The sequence below is a fragment of the Furipterus horrens genome, unplaced genomic scaffold (assembly GCF_987537825.1).
Source record: "Furipterus horrens unplaced genomic scaffold, mFurHor1.1.pri manual_scaffold_7, whole genome shotgun sequence".
In the NCBI taxonomy this organism is placed as follows: domain Eukaryota; kingdom Metazoa; phylum Chordata; class Mammalia; order Chiroptera; family Furipteridae; genus Furipterus; species Furipterus horrens.
The window spans coordinates 116,357,195-116,372,836 of NW_028327177.1; the positions used below are offsets into that span (position 1 = coordinate 116,357,195).

The 15,642-nt window shown below is 35.0% G+C and overlaps 1 protein-coding gene and 1 non-coding gene across 6 annotated transcripts in view; both read right to left on the reverse strand.

Moving 5' to 3' along the window:
• Window positions 1-15,642, reverse strand: part of ATP2C1 (ATPase secretory pathway Ca2+ transporting 1) — a 130,354-nt gene that overhangs the window by 36,630 nt on the left and 78,082 nt on the right. For all 5 annotated transcript variants that reach the window (XM_090284344.1, XM_090284348.1, XM_090284346.1 and 2 more), the window contains 3 exons: window positions 4,010-4,165; window positions 3,060-3,128; window positions 1,979-2,054 (listed from right to left, as the gene is read on the reverse strand). In XM_090284344.1, coding sequence (XP_090140470.1) covers window positions 1,979-2,054; window positions 3,060-3,128; window positions 4,010-4,165 — 301 coding nt within the window. The remainder of the gene's footprint in view (window positions 1-1,978; window positions 2,055-3,059; window positions 3,129-4,009; window positions 4,166-15,642) is intronic.
• LOC150005121 (U6 spliceosomal RNA) lies at window positions 3,296-3,404 on the reverse strand. Its single transcript, XR_016512493.1, has one exon. It is a non-coding gene; the product is annotated as a U6 spliceosomal RNA (small nuclear RNA).

A 15,642-nucleotide genomic window follows, 5' to 3' on the forward strand; every position in this document is an offset into this window, starting at 1 on the left:
TGCTGCCACCCATCCCTTAAAACAGTAATATATGAAAGCTCCCAGTATAAGAAAACAATGCCAATACTTTCATACAATTGGGAGAAAAAAGAAGGTCACATAAGACATACAGGTCTTACACTTATTATCAGCTTTGCAAAAATAAATCCAGTAACTTTACTTCTCATAACTCAATATCCAGACATTACACAAATAAAGAAGTACTTAGGACTTGGCTCAAAGAGAGATGGATCATACCTAAGACATCTAAAACTGCATTAATATTTAAAAACTACTAATTTTATGACATTTAAAAATAAAAAATCAACTAATATAAATGAAACAACTAATTCCATATTCTCTGCTTTAACCTTTGTCTTTGAAAACAAGGGGTGCAGATGGTACGCTACTGATTTTATGAGGAAAACCACAACATAATCAGAGGTTTAATAAAGCAACTTCAAGATTTTATTCTAGATCAATATAAATATTTTTAAAAGTTTCTTCATCTTTCTATAACTAAAAAATAATGATGTATATTGTGACCTTCTAAGATCCTATCCCAAATACTCTCCTAAGAAAAGATATTATATTCAATGAATTATATCATGGATCAGCAAACTACAATCTATGGAGCTTCTGCATGTTTTTTATAAATAAAATTTGTTGACATAGCCACACCAATTTGTTTTGTGTTATCTATTTCATGCTGATGGCAGAGTTGAGTATTTCCAACACAGACTCTATGGACCTAATGCTAAAATATTTACTATCTGCCCTTTTCCAAAAGAAGTCTCCTAATTCCTGATTTTGATCTTAACTCTTACCCAATCCATATACTACCTTAACAAGAAAAATAATGTCTAATGCATTAAAGCCAAGTAATCATCCAGTTAAAATATTTTTATCCCTAAGTTTGAAGTGGCTTCTTGGTACCGTGTTTATATAAACTGGAAAGATTTAATGCCTTTCAATTTATCTAATTCACTATAAATCTTAGAAAATAAGTAGCAATAATCAAAGGAAGGGAGCTTTGAGAACATAAACAGTTCAATAAGGAACAAAATATCTTCCTACTTTATGTTTATGATGAAGATAGATGGAATAGAATTAATATTTAAGAAATTATTTCACTGAAACTGTACAGTAGAAATATTGCTTTAAAAATACACTATTAATTTAAAACATTATAAGCTAGCAAGAATAATTAAAATATATCATGAAAGAATTAAAGGAAAAATTACAAAACTAATGCAATTGTTTAATAGATTGGCAGGTCACAAAAATGGATCAATAGCATATAACAAAGTATTCCGTTACTCTAATAATAAATTCTGAAATAAAATAATAAGTCTTTTATTCACCTGTAATGTTAATAACAAAGTTGGCAAGGGTGCTAGAAGAGAGACACTTTTACCTTGTTGATGAAAGGTATTATTTGGCAATATAAAACAAAAGCCTTTAAAAACACGCCAAAAATTTAAAAATTACATGGATATTATCTGGCCTAATATTTTACTTTTAAGAATTTATCCTAAGAAAATGACAGGTGTTTACAATAAATACCTGCACTGAACAATCACTGACATAATTAAAAACTAAAAGAACCTACAGGAATGTCTCAGAGAAGCCTGATACATGTTTTAGATGAGTGTCTATTTAATGACAAGATGTTTATGATAGGATATGTGAAAAAAAGGTAATCCATAAAACAATATAATCACAAAAAATAGTATGTCTACAGAAAGGCCATTTAATTATAGGAATTAAACAGAGTTCTATTTTATCACTGTACAAAAGGACAATGGCTGAGGGTCAGTTTTGTAACTTTAAAAAAGTAGTAATAAAGCTAAAATTGGGTTACTCAAATGAATAAATATATGTGTATATGTAGTATGTATGTATCTAAACTCCCCCTTCATACTAAAAAAAAAACAAACAAATGAACAAAAACAACCTAAGTAAATATATGAGACATACATACTCACTCTTCTCTTACCTATTATACCAAAGGAGTAAAAGGAAAGTTGTTTTCCTAAAAGGTCCATGCTCTTTTGCAGAGGGGTTTTCGGTGCCTGGACAAATTAGAAAAGACTGTCACCACAATTAACTAAATTTAGTAAGATATATTAAGTGCCAGGGACTCTGCTAAGTGCTTCACATACCCGTGCTGGTGCTTACTATATCTCTGGCACACCCAGCTCTCCATTAAGATAAAAATGCTTCTTCATTGAGGAAACTGAGGCTTACACTTTAAAAATCTGTTTTCTGAAAAGGTCCATGCTCCCTATGCCTCTCTTTGAGGAAAAATCTGTTCTTCCAATTGATTTCTCCAGGATTTCATTAGCTTCAGCTGCCCCTCACTTTTCCCATCTTTCTCCTTTTGGTATCCACAAGCATGCCTGTAACCCAAGTCTTTTTATCCTGTTGGCTCTCTGATCTGCTAACACCCTTCTCTAGTGGTCTCTTCACTGCCCAGCTTCTTGGAATGGTTTATACACAGCATCACGAATACTAGAGTTTGGCAAGTTACTTGAGAAATCCAGAAGATCTGGGGAAAAAACAGTATTTGTAGACTGCAACTTCTTTTTTATATATAAGTATCGTAAATGACATCATAATCTTCAAAATCCTTGAACAAGGATATCTTCCAGATTATTTTACTTTATAATCTTTTTTCCCATTACTTGGAACTATATAAAGTTGGGGATTTAGGTAGAAAACATGTTCTACCTAAACATTTGGTAGGGACAATATACTAGTAATTAGTCAGTAATCTTTAAAAGTAACATAACAAAGCTAATTTCTAAAAGAATTAGCCCTATAAATAAGCTATAAACCTTTTTATCTCATAAACAATGAATAAGTGTCAAAACATTATAGAATATTAACAACACCAATTCAAGTCCTTCCAATTACAGGCTTTCCAATGTTTTAAAACATAGACAATTGAGTGATATTCTGAATAAAATTTGACTGTCAGTAGCACATACAGTAATCTACCTATATTCTCTTTTCCTCTACTTACAAAAGATAATGTCAGATTTGCAACATGCATCATTAACACACTAAGTACTCACTTCTTCTGCTTGCATCATTTTAAAAACCTCTCCAAATTCAGAATTTTCTCCTGTTCCAATGACAATACCCTAAAGGAGAAAAACAGGAAAATATATTTATATTCAGATGGAATCAACTCTCAGTGAAAAGAAAAAAAAAAAAACTCTTCATTCCATTTCTCCAAATCCTTGCCTTCAGCAAGTTATCTGACATACATATATCCAAGGTTCACTTAGCAAATTTACATTTTCCCTTTAAAAATATAAAACGCTCCACAAATTTGCATGTTATCCTTGCACAAGGGCCATGCTAATCTTCTCTGCGTTGTTCCAATTTTTGGTACACACATACGTGCTATCAAAGTGAGCACAAATTTACACTTTGATGTCACTAAAGATAATTAGTATTTACAGCTTGTGACACAAACCTTAAAAGCAAACATTTCATTAAACTTCCTTTTGACTCGATTCTGAAGCTCATTTTTGTTTATATTACTATTTCTGCAATTTTAATCTTATACTCATTAGACGTTTAAAGTAGGATGTCTTTGTCTCCTCAAATACTACTGACTGATGCCTTTTATAGCTGTGCATTAGAATGCAGAAACAAAATATTTGCAATCAATCAGTACATGAATGATATGTAGTCAGAAAATTGTAGCCAGAGTACTACATCAACTAAATTCAAACTTTATTTAGCCAAGAATAAACATATTCATAAGCCACTGTTTCTATAAAAAATGAAAAGAAAAAGAAAGAAAAGAAGGAACAGGTACTGAGGACTACGGCTTTAAAGGATCCATATCTGCTAAATGGCAGAACTGTAGACAAATATACCTCAGAGAGACAGCTTCTCCTCAGCTTCATAAATAGGTGCTAAGGATTAAGTCTACATATAATTAGTGAAAAAGAACTGAGAAAATGGCTGAAAACAAAGGAACTGCTATTTTCAAAACAAGAAAAAAAATTACCTTTGCTTTGCCACATCTGACCAGTGTTCCCATGAAGGCAATGTTACTTCTTGATGCAAGATCCCCATTACTTGCAGCCAGTTGAGGAGCTGTCACCTTAGAACAAGGCGTTGTTTCTCCTGTCAAGCTGGACTCGTCAATGGAAAGATCCACAGCCTTGGGGAACATAAAGCATTCTATTCCGTTCAAATATGCAGACTCTCTGTACTACATTTAACATCTAAAGAGTTTGTAACCATTACTTCTTCCTCAAATAGCCCCTTTCTGTTAATTACTATAGTCTTTTATCATATCCATTACTCTAAAACAGAAGACCAGATAAGGACAGTCATATTTAAAAATGAAGGTTAAGTCAACAAAACCCATCATGAAAAGTAGAATGCTGTACCATGAGAAAAGACTAACCTAAAGTTCAAAATACACCTAGAGAAAAGGAGAAACTGAGACTTAATCTTTATCTAAAGAAAATTCAACTCTCATGATAAAATATTATTTAATTTTCCCATGTCGTAAAGTTCTGAAAATGTGTTTGTCAGATTAAAACCACCATAATGGAAAGAGAAATATGATTAAAAGGTATAAAAGGTACTGAGAAAGAAATCATTTCTTCATTTTGGCCTCAATTTTCAAAAAATTCTTTTTTCTGTTATGTACCCCTATATTTATCACAAATGTACAATAGCAAGAATCAAAAATGTATATAAACCTTATAAACTTTAAATAAATGTATTATAAACAATTCCATGTAGACCATGATTATCATATTATTTTCCAACTCTGCAACAGAGTTCAATTCTGACAATTTCACTCCTAATACAATTAAGTATTCACCTACCCAAGCAAGCAAAAAAATAAAAATAAAAATAAAACAAAACACCATCTTATGTGGAAAATACTGCAGATGGGACCTGGCCCTGTTTTTCTAAGTACAGCCTAGAGAACAACAGACCAAGTTATGTAATAAAAATATAATGTATACATGACTGACAGACAAACATGAACATAAAAATACAAAAGGGGCACTGTGGTCAAGTAAGTTTTAGAAATAGTTCACAGTTAAACAGGTTCCCCTACTGCAGTGCTTCTCAGACCTTTCAATACACTAGGTGAATCACCTCAACAGAAATAGATACAGCAGGGTTGTCAAACTGCATGCCAGCAGGACCAGCATCATCGCCTCTACCACCTCAGAACTTGTTAAAAATTCACTGCTCTACTTCATTCAAACACAAAGGTTGGAGTGGTGAACTTAACAGACTGTATCTATAAGCCCTCCAGCTAATTTTGATGCACATTCAGGTTTGAGAATCAATGAAATAGTGTTTCCCAAACTTCTTTGAGCCATTTTATTTCAGAAGCTCTTATTCAAGGGTCCTTGGGACACTCTAGGAAACTAAGACCTAGCTCATGATTTTACTCACTTTACAGGTTCAGTCACTCACCCAACGAACATTTACTGACTACTGTAACTATGTACCAAGCACTGAGCTATATCATGGAAAGGAAACAAGATAAGGAAATGAACCTAAAGCAATGAACTGATTGTACAGTCTCATTGCTATTATAAATTAAGCTGGTGCTCTCAATCAGGCCTCTTGATTGATAGTTCATACTATATACAAAATACTCTAAACTTTAAATCATGTTTTTTTGGGGGGGCTATGGGAGATAATCTCATCTTTTTAAATGGTTCATTTTTATTAGCATAAATACCTTAATCTCACAGAAAATAATTATTTAATATTGGTTCATGGATTTTTTTTCTCCCCACCTATACAATAAAACTATGTTTTAATTTGATCAATGCCAATGATTTCACTTAACAAATATTTATTAATGCTTATAATGTGCCAGACCCCTGCACTATATCTCACACAGTGGTAATCAGTAAAAAAGAAATCTTCCTGCCCTCACTTATTATTCTAATGGGAAAAGTGACTTGAAAAATAAACAAACAAGAATATATAATACAATGCCTGGTAGTGGGGGAAAACAGCAATGATAAGGATGAAGAGTGACATTCCAGATAGAAGAGACAACATCTCTCCAAAGTATATAATCCTTTTGCAGACCCTTAATTACCTTGGAGCCCCAAGGCTGGGCCATAATTAGGGAAAAAAGGATTCTAGACAAAGGGAGCAAAGAACATGGCGGCAGGAAAATGCTTGGTGTGCTCTTGTGCTAGGCAGATATATAACTTTGCAAATATAATTAACAGTTTACATCATTAGATCATAAAATTTTTAAATGTTCAGAATGAAAATAAATTATATAACTCCAAGGAGACCAAATTACATTAACATTTCCTTAAAGTTTAGTGCCATGTGAACGTGATGGATTTTAGTATTAAAGCAGGCTTATTAAGAGTATACCTTAAAACACAGATCAACAGTCCTTTAGTCTTCAAAAGGCTTCCCATTTTATATAATTATGTATGCAAAGACAAGCCAGGTACATTTGGGTTCATTACTTCAACATATTACAGATTAAAAAGAAAAACAGCTGCCATGTTCAAAGGCAATGGAATTTTTCTTTACTAAAAGAACATATTTATTTGACTTCTCTTTTCAAATTAATCTTAGGGACCGTACGATTTTACACACTGACACATTTATTACCAAAATAAAAAAAAAGAAGTTAGTTTTTCCTTAAAGGATGATATTAATACTAAAAACAATCATGTGCCATTTCATTGTTTACTATCTGGTAGGCACTATGCTACATACCTATGCTAAGTTACCTATTAACAATTACTTAGCTACTAACAACTCCAATAAGGCAAGTACTGTTATTATCCCTATTTTACAGACACTTTAAAAGGTTAAGTAACTCATCCAACATTATATAAATAGTAAGCTATGGAGGTGAAACCGAAATGTTGACAAATTAAGTCCAGTTCATCTCAATTACTTAGCAGATCAATTTGCAAATTATTTCTCCTCCCTAGTTTTATAACTACTTCTAAGAGAAGCAGTTAAGCAAAGATATTTTTTAATCACAAAAGTCAACGAAGTTTATTTTATTTAGCAATCTCCTCTGTAATGCTTGTTACAAAAATCAGAACTGCATGTTAATTTTCTGAGCTCTTAATTAGAAAAGATCTGCTAATATTTAAAAGCAGACAAAACTTGTATGCATCTACAGAACTCCTTCTCTGAGAAAGATGAAACTTATGCTTTCCCACTGAAGACTTTTTATTTTAAATGTAAATGTTAAATATGAATAAATACTAACATTAGGTTGTTGTCTATAGGGACAAGGAGCATAAAAATAATCTGATTTTTTTAAGAGAAAATGCATGGCTTTATTGGCCCTGTCAGTTACTTAGCTCACCAGTGTCAGCCTTAGCCGTGTCAGAACCACTTAAGAGAGTAAGGATTTTTGTTCAGATCAGGTTTTTCTACAGAAAAAAAAGTATATTTTTAGCATAAAAGCAATCAGTCTTGTCTAGTGTTCAAACTGGTGAGGAGGAAAAAGAGGCTTTGGATCCTTATCTTCTCTCTACACAATTATAAATTCATAAAACTCAAATTCTAAAGAATATATTATCAATAAAACTTGATAAATCATACAAAGTAGCAAACTGCACAGATCTCAACTATCTATTGAAGGAGAATATTTTCTAAGTTACAAGTTATTCTCTTAATGATGATTCCAAGAGTTTTTCATAGGAAGCAGTTTTGCGGGAATGAAGGAAAGGAAGACATTTCAAAGAAGAGTAGTATTTAATAAATTAGGCAGCCTATTACAGTTTAACAAGGTAAAAATTTAATCCAAGAAGATATTATAGTCATTTATTCACTGCATTCATGAGAGAAAGGTAGGATAAAATGCAATCAAAGAACCAGCCAGCTTCATGCCTTTCAGTCAAAAGTTTAAACATTAAACCTTCAGAAGAGCTGTTAATGAACAGGAAAACTGATAATATTTCACTTTCTCTTCATTTTTCCTCAGGCACTCTGGTGTGAATAAGATACTGAGTTGGCCAAAAAGTTTGTTCGGTTTTTCTCCATAAGATGTCTCTAATAGTGCTTGTCTTTAACTTTATTAGAAACAATTTTGTTAGATTGTATTGTGACAGCTGTCATATCAGCGTGCATTTAAAAAACCTTAATCAAAATTGGTGTATTTCTGTGTAGCCATTTTAATATTGAAGATGGAAGAAAATACACATTTTCAACACTTTATGCTTTATTATTTCAAGAAAGGTAAATATGCAACTGAAACGCAAAAAAAAAAAAAAAGACTTGTGCAGTGTATGGAGAAGGTACTGTAACTGATCAAACATGTCAAAAGTGGTTTGTGAAGTTTCATTCTGGAGATTTCTTGTTGGACGATGCTCCACGGTCGGGGGTAGATTGAGGTTTACAGTGATCAAAATGAGACATTAATTTAGAACAAGCAAAGTTATGCCACGTGGAAGATAGCCAACATACCAAAATTATCCAAATCAATAAAGTTATTGATGAAAATGACAAATGTGTCTTTTATTTTAAGGAAAAAACTAAATGAACTTTTTCACCAACCCAATACAAGGCAGTTTAAAAGTCAGAACATAAATAAGAATCTAGATGCATATATAATCCACAATCTGAATATTTAACATCTACAGAATGAAAATGGTTGAAAAAAATTTGGAGGATTATTCCTATAAAAATTAGGCAGAAAGTAAATGTCAAAGTCACAAAGGTTTCCTGAAAAACAAAAGTAACTGATTCTAATTGTAGTTCACATGGAACAATTGACAGCTACAAATAAGTTCTCAAACTAAAGCACATCTTGGTATACTGTATGCTGCAAGTCAATCACTTCTCTACTCTAGAATTAAAACTAAATCAGAAATTTCTTCCCCCAGAAAATAATCTTCCAAAATAGTTATCTGCAGCTGCCTGATTATGATAGTATCTTACTTCTGCTCTGAAAAATAAGATTCCTCCTATTATTTAAGTGAACAAAAATGTAACTAAAAATTCTTTGAGCTCGTTTTTTAATAAACAGTTAACTGCTATAAACTACTGAAAAGACTACATGAAATGAACTGCATCCCATGATAAATGATTGCATAAATTATTAACTTTCTGACTTAAGTACACCGATTCAACTTAATCAAGTCACCAGTAATTCAAAAGCCAGAACTCAGTTATCAATAATTTCTAAGATATTTCACTAAGGCTATTGAAAGAAACCAAATTTCAGAAAGGAATTTATTGGACTTCCAGCCAAGATGGAGGCTTAGACGGACACGCTCGGTCTCCCTCTACAACTAGAGAGGAATACAACTATTTCAAAACAAAAGATAACTAGAAATTCCAGAAAATAAAACTACACGGAAGCCCAACGTATGAAGTTATAAACCAGCGGCGCCCTTTGGGCAGGTAAGAGCGAAAGGGGGCGGCGCTGTTTGCGGTCGCACCTGGGACAGCGGCAGGGAGAGCAATCCCAGCAGCAGGGAGAACAACCCCGGCTGCAGTCGAACCCCGGCAGCTTGCAACCCCAACGCTGGGAGAAGCAGCCACCACATCGCCTTGAACAGTGAGCCCCAGAGGGCGGGAGGATGGATCCCGGTCTCCTAGCGGAATAACTGTGTGAATCCATCTTGGACCCCCGCCCCCACACAAAGCGCCACAGGGCTGCGAAATAGGTTGAGGATAGGCGCCGGTCCCTGGGTTGTGACGACAAAGGGCCACAGCGCAGCGAGAAAGGTTGCGGATTGCCGCCGGTCGCTGGGTCGTGACGAGTACACAGGCACTGCCCCCTATAGCCGGCCCAAGAAAACAAAATGCATCTGTCAAAATGAGGCAGACAACTATAGAAATCCCAGTGGCGCAGCTCACCAGGTAACAGATGAAGAACCTGACAGATGAACAAATAAGAAACCTGTCAGAGGCTCAGTTCAGGGCCATTGTTATCAGGTGGCTTACAGAATTAACAAAAGATCTGGAAAAAGATGAGAAAGAATCGAAAAACACTCATAATGAAAGGAACAAAACCACATACGAGACAGATGGTGAGGAAAAAAAATCCAGAGTTCAAATCAACAAACCAGAGCACAGAGAAGGAACAAACAGTCAACCAGTGCAGAGAGAGGAAACAGGAAGCAAGGAAAATGATGAGAGGATCAGAAACCTCTGGGACAGCTATAAAAGGCCCAACATAAGATTCATTGGTTTGCCAGAGGGCGAAGAAGACGAACTAGAAATTGAAAAATTAAGTGAAAATATAATAAAGCAGAACTTCCCAAACTTGGGGAAGGAAATAGACTTACAGGTCCAGGAAGCACAGAGAGTTCCAAAAAAACTGGACCCAGGGAGAACCACTCCAAGACACATTATAATCAAAATGTCAAAAGTTAAAGATAAAGAGAGAATCTTAAAAGCAGCAAGAGAAAAGAAAAGAATCGTGTACAAAGGGGTCCCGATTAGACTATCAGCTGACTTCTCAAGGGAGACCCTGCAGGCGAGAAGGGACTGGCAAGAAATATTCAAAGTAATGAAAAGCAAAAACCTACAACCACGAATACTCTATCCAGCGAAATTGTCATTCAGAATAGAAGGGCAAAGAAAGTGTTTCCAGGACAAAATAAAACTGAAAGAGTTCATTATATCCAAACCACTGTTATATGAGATGTTAAAGGGACTGGTTTAGAAAAAGGAGGATCAAAACTATGAAATCTAAAATGAAAACTGCATCACAAGAAACAACAACAGAAGCTAGGGAAATGAAACAAAGGCAAACTAAACAGGCAACGAAAGTGGAAAAAGAACTATAGGTATGGGGAACATATTGGGGGGAGGTCAACAGGGAGGGGGAACGGGGAGAGGGAGGGAGATGATATAGGAATTAAGGATCATGGTAGGAGGGAATGGAATAGACAGAGAGAGGTTGAGAAGAACTATATGCACAACTAATGGACATGGTCTAAAAGGGGGGGACAACTGGAGGGAGGGGGGCCACCGGGTAGAGGGGAGCAGAGGTAAGGGAAATTGGGACAAATGTAACATTATAATCAATAAAACACATTTAAAAAAAAAGAAGTATAGTAGGAGGCAGTGGAGTAGACAGAAAGATGCTGAGAAGAACTGTATGCACAACCAATGGGCATGGACTAAAGGGGGGAACAACTGGAGGGAGGGATACCACTGGGTGGAGGGGAACAAAGGGAAAATAAATTGGGACAACTGTAACAGCATAATTAATAAACATATTTTTTTAAATGGAAAAAAAAATGAATTTATTTTTGCAACAGTTCTTTCATACCAACATGAAATGACTCTTTAAACAAAGACACTAACTTTTACTTCTAATTTACTTCTAACCCTTCCATATTTTCTTTTTAAATTCTAGTGATTTAGGTTGAGAAAAAAGTTCTTTTTCTTCAACATTTTAAACACAAATAGTATTCCTCAGTGCATACTGCTTTTTAACCACTGAAATATAAAAATCAGACAACAAAACACTAAGTACAGCTCAAGATTATATTATCTAAGAAAATAAACACCCCCAGTGCTCTAAGATTGGAGTGGTTTTCTGAGCTGTGTAATGATAATACTGTTACAGAAATATATACCAAGTGCAAGCAATTTTATCAGTTTTTAGCGAACAGGAATGTTCCTAAATTGCACAAATATACCATACACCTTCAACATTCTACTCAATTTCTTCCAACAGCTAATTTAAAATCTCTGCTTCCTAAGTTATTTGTAAGTTGTTCTTTTTTACAAGTTTGTATGTAAGTTTAATAATTCAGAAACTTTTAAAAGCAAAGTTTGAGTGATAAATCACAGTAAGAGGGGGAGCAACATACTCTAAATCAATTTAACAAATTTACCTACCAAAAGAATACATTGAAGTCAATATAAAACTTATAATTCAGGAATAACATCAAAGAAAACAGTGGAGTTTTCTCAAAGAACTGCTCCTTCTACTAAAACAATCATAAATTGGCAAGAACTGACAGAACCAACTCTGGAATCAAAAACTTAAAGCAACTGTCCTGGCTGGGTGACTCAGTTGGTTGGAGTGTTGTCCTATACACCAAAAAAAAGGTTGCAGATTTGATCCCCAGTCAGAGCACATACCTAGGTTGTGGGTCTGATCCTGTCGGTGTGTATATGGGAGGCAAACGACAAATGTTTCTTTCTCTCTCCCCTTTCCTCTCTCTCTAAAATCAATAAACATATCCTCGGGTGAGGATTAAAGAAAAACTTTAAGCAACCAGGGAATCACTTCATGAAAAAAAAAGGTGGCTCAATTTCAATAAAAGAGCATTGTGAAATTTTTGTTTACGTGTCTACTATCTCGCATTCCCCAAAGCAGCAGTTGGCTGTAGGGACAGAAGCATATGTTACTGGTGTAGCTTACTGGTAATCAGGGAGCTAATATAGACCTTGTTTTTAAAATACTGTAGCTGTGTATTTTGACCTGCCTGGCAGTTCCCTAAGGGACTCATGCAGAAGTTAAACCTTATTTCACACCCCCACCCACCAGAGAGTAGCTTTCTGGGTGTCTGCTAAACATTTAAAAATGTATTAGCAGGCAAGGGACAGAGAACAGGGCAAGCAACAGACACACCTAAAATACAGTAAGAGGCTAAGGCAGAAGCTTCTTGCGAGAATGAGGGCTTGGAAAGGCTACCTCTTACACCATGGAAGACAGAGTGCAAAATGTATGCCCAGAACCAGACGCATGCTCAAAAAAAACCTGAGAGGACCGAAGGTTTGCACCTCTGGAAAAGGCAGGAAATGAAGGTGAAGTCAGAGTAGGCAGTCTAGCTCAATGCTGAAGAAGCACCACAGCTCAGAGACAAGCTGCAAAGCCAGGAGTGTGGCTCCCCGCACCCCCATTTTGGGCTCCAGACAGATATGGCTGACTGCTGAAATAATGAAACAGAAACTTCAATGACCACACACAACAAGAAGTACTGTCTTTGCAAAATATAATTTGGAAAAGTCACCAAAATGGACCACTACAGCCCTCAACTATCAAAAACAACAAACTCTAAGAAAGGGGAGAATCTGATGTTCAGAGTTATAATACCATAATATTAAAAATACCCAGTTTTCAACAAAAAATTACAAAGAATACAAAGAAACAGGAATATATGGCCTACTCACAGGAAAAAAATGACAGAAACTGTCCCGGAAGACTTTAAATCAACTGTCCTAACTATACTCAATGAACTAAAGGAAACCACAGATGAAGAACTAAAGAAATCAGGAAAGCAAGTAATAAACAAAAAGAGAACAGCCACAAAGACAAATAAGTTATAAAAAGAAAACAAATAGATATCCTGATGCTGATAAGTACAATAATTGAAAAGTTCACTAAAGGGGTTCAATAACAGATCAGGGGTGGGGGTGAGCAAACCTAAAGAGAGCACAACTGAAATTAACCAGTTTGAAGGATAGAGAGAAAAAGAGAATGAAGAAAAATGAGCAGGAGTCCAGGTACCTGTGGGACACTATGGAACATACGAATATAAGCATTATGGAAGCACCAAAAGGAAAACAAGAAAAAGAAATCAGCAGAAAGAATATTTGAAAATAGATGAAAACTTCCCAAATTTAATGAGAGACATGAATCTATACCTCTAAGAGGTTCAATAAACTCCAAAGAGGGTAAATCAAAGACATCTACACTGAGAGACATAATCAAACTATTAAAAAACAAAGACAGAATCTTGAAAGCAGCAAAGGTGAAGCAACTCATGTACAAGGACTCCTCAATAAGATCAGCAGTCCATTACTTATCAGAAACCACAGAGGCTAGGACCTCATTTCTGAAGACAGGGAATACGTTTTGTCTAATCAGCTTCATTACCAGAATAAGTAAATTTAAAATATCATAACATGCTTATATTCTAGCCAACATGCTTATATTCTAGCAATGTTTGAAGACTCTTTTGAAAAGCACAACCAAATCAGAATCTAAGTTTGCCAGAATATGAAGTTTTTCACTGAGTAAATGGAAAATGTATTCTGCAACTAAAGAGGTTAGAAAATGCTCTGACACTGCTCCACTAATGGAGTTAACCCACATAGAGGAAGCTTCTTGCTAGTGGCCCTTTAACAAGAGTGTGCAAGAATGTGAGCCTTACAGAAAAGGACATAGTGTCTAAGTGCAGTTTTAGTCCTTCAGTTGGTAGATCTGTGTTCATTCAACTCATTATCTTTGGTTTTTACTTGTCCTGGGAACTAAGAAACAAGAAGGAACAACCCTAAAGACACCAAAAAGTACTGAGAGTCAGACTACTATCCTATAACAAAGTAGATAGATGCATGAGATAAGAAGGCTCACTATTTTAAGTTTAGACTTCTGAGTTGCCCCAGTCGAACTTAACTCCTAGAAGCGATCACTTTTCTGCCCAGATTTAAATGGTCTGATAATCTAGTGTCATAACAATGACTAATACAGGATGGGTCAAGAGTAGGTTTACAGTTGTTTGTATGAAAAATAATAATCAATAATAATAATACAAGAATAAACTCTGTACACGTACTCATGACTATAAACTGTCACATACGTGGCAGTTTTCTAAAAGAAATCTGATACGTTCAGAAAATCATATAAAATTAGATATTTTTTTTTAAATAAAAAAGGCAATTGTACCCAGTGTCTAGATATTAAAGACAATTTTAAAGAATGATATGGGCTAACCCGAAGCACATGAGACACAAAAGAAATGTCAATGGAATTAATCATTCAGAATTCCAAGTGAAAAAAAAAAAACTTGCTACATGTCAAGCAATGTTTGGGCTTAGAAAGTTACAGCTAAGTTACAACTTAGAAAGTTACAAGACAAAAGAAACCTTCTTTTCCTCTGACTCTTATATTGTTTTCTCTTATAAAGAATTTTTATTCAAATACTGATATAGACTACACCTGGAACAATATGGAAAATATGCTGTTTCCAAAAAAGCAAAATGTAGTGTCATACAGATATACAAAGTCTATAATACTGCTTCATCTAACGTCATTGTCTGACTAATCCAGTGGCTACCATCAATGAAAGGGCCTGGGGTGCCTTTTCTCAAATACTGTTAAAAGTGAAACTAAAACCCTTAAAAAAAAAAGACCTGGAAAACATGTTCATAGCTCAATTCCTCTAATGTTTATTCTCCCAACTCTAAGGCTTCTAAACTGTTAAGATTACTTCCACCAATACATATGGACATATTCTTTGGCTTTGAAAAACTGTCTCAGGGGGGAAAAAAACCAGAATTCCTCAAGTTACCAATATTAATATATTTTTAAGTGTCTACAAATGACAGTCCCAGCCTGTTATGAAATAGATTGTGTCCCCCTAAAATTCATGTTTAAGTCCTAATCACCAATGGGAAGGTAATTGGAGATGGGGCCTTGGGAGGGAACTAGAGTTAGATGAGGTCATGTAGGTGAGGCCCTCAGAATGCAATGAGTGGCTTTATAAGAAAAGGGAGAGATCACTCTCTCTGCTATGTGAAGACACAGCTAGAAGGATGCAAGCCAAGAAGAGAGCCCTCACCAGAAACTGAATCCTGTCATTCCCCGACTCTGGACTTGCCAGCCCCAGAACTGTAAGACGTAAATGCCAGTTGTTTAAGCCAGAAAGTTTCTGGCATTTTATTACAGCAGCCTGAGCTGACTTAAGACAT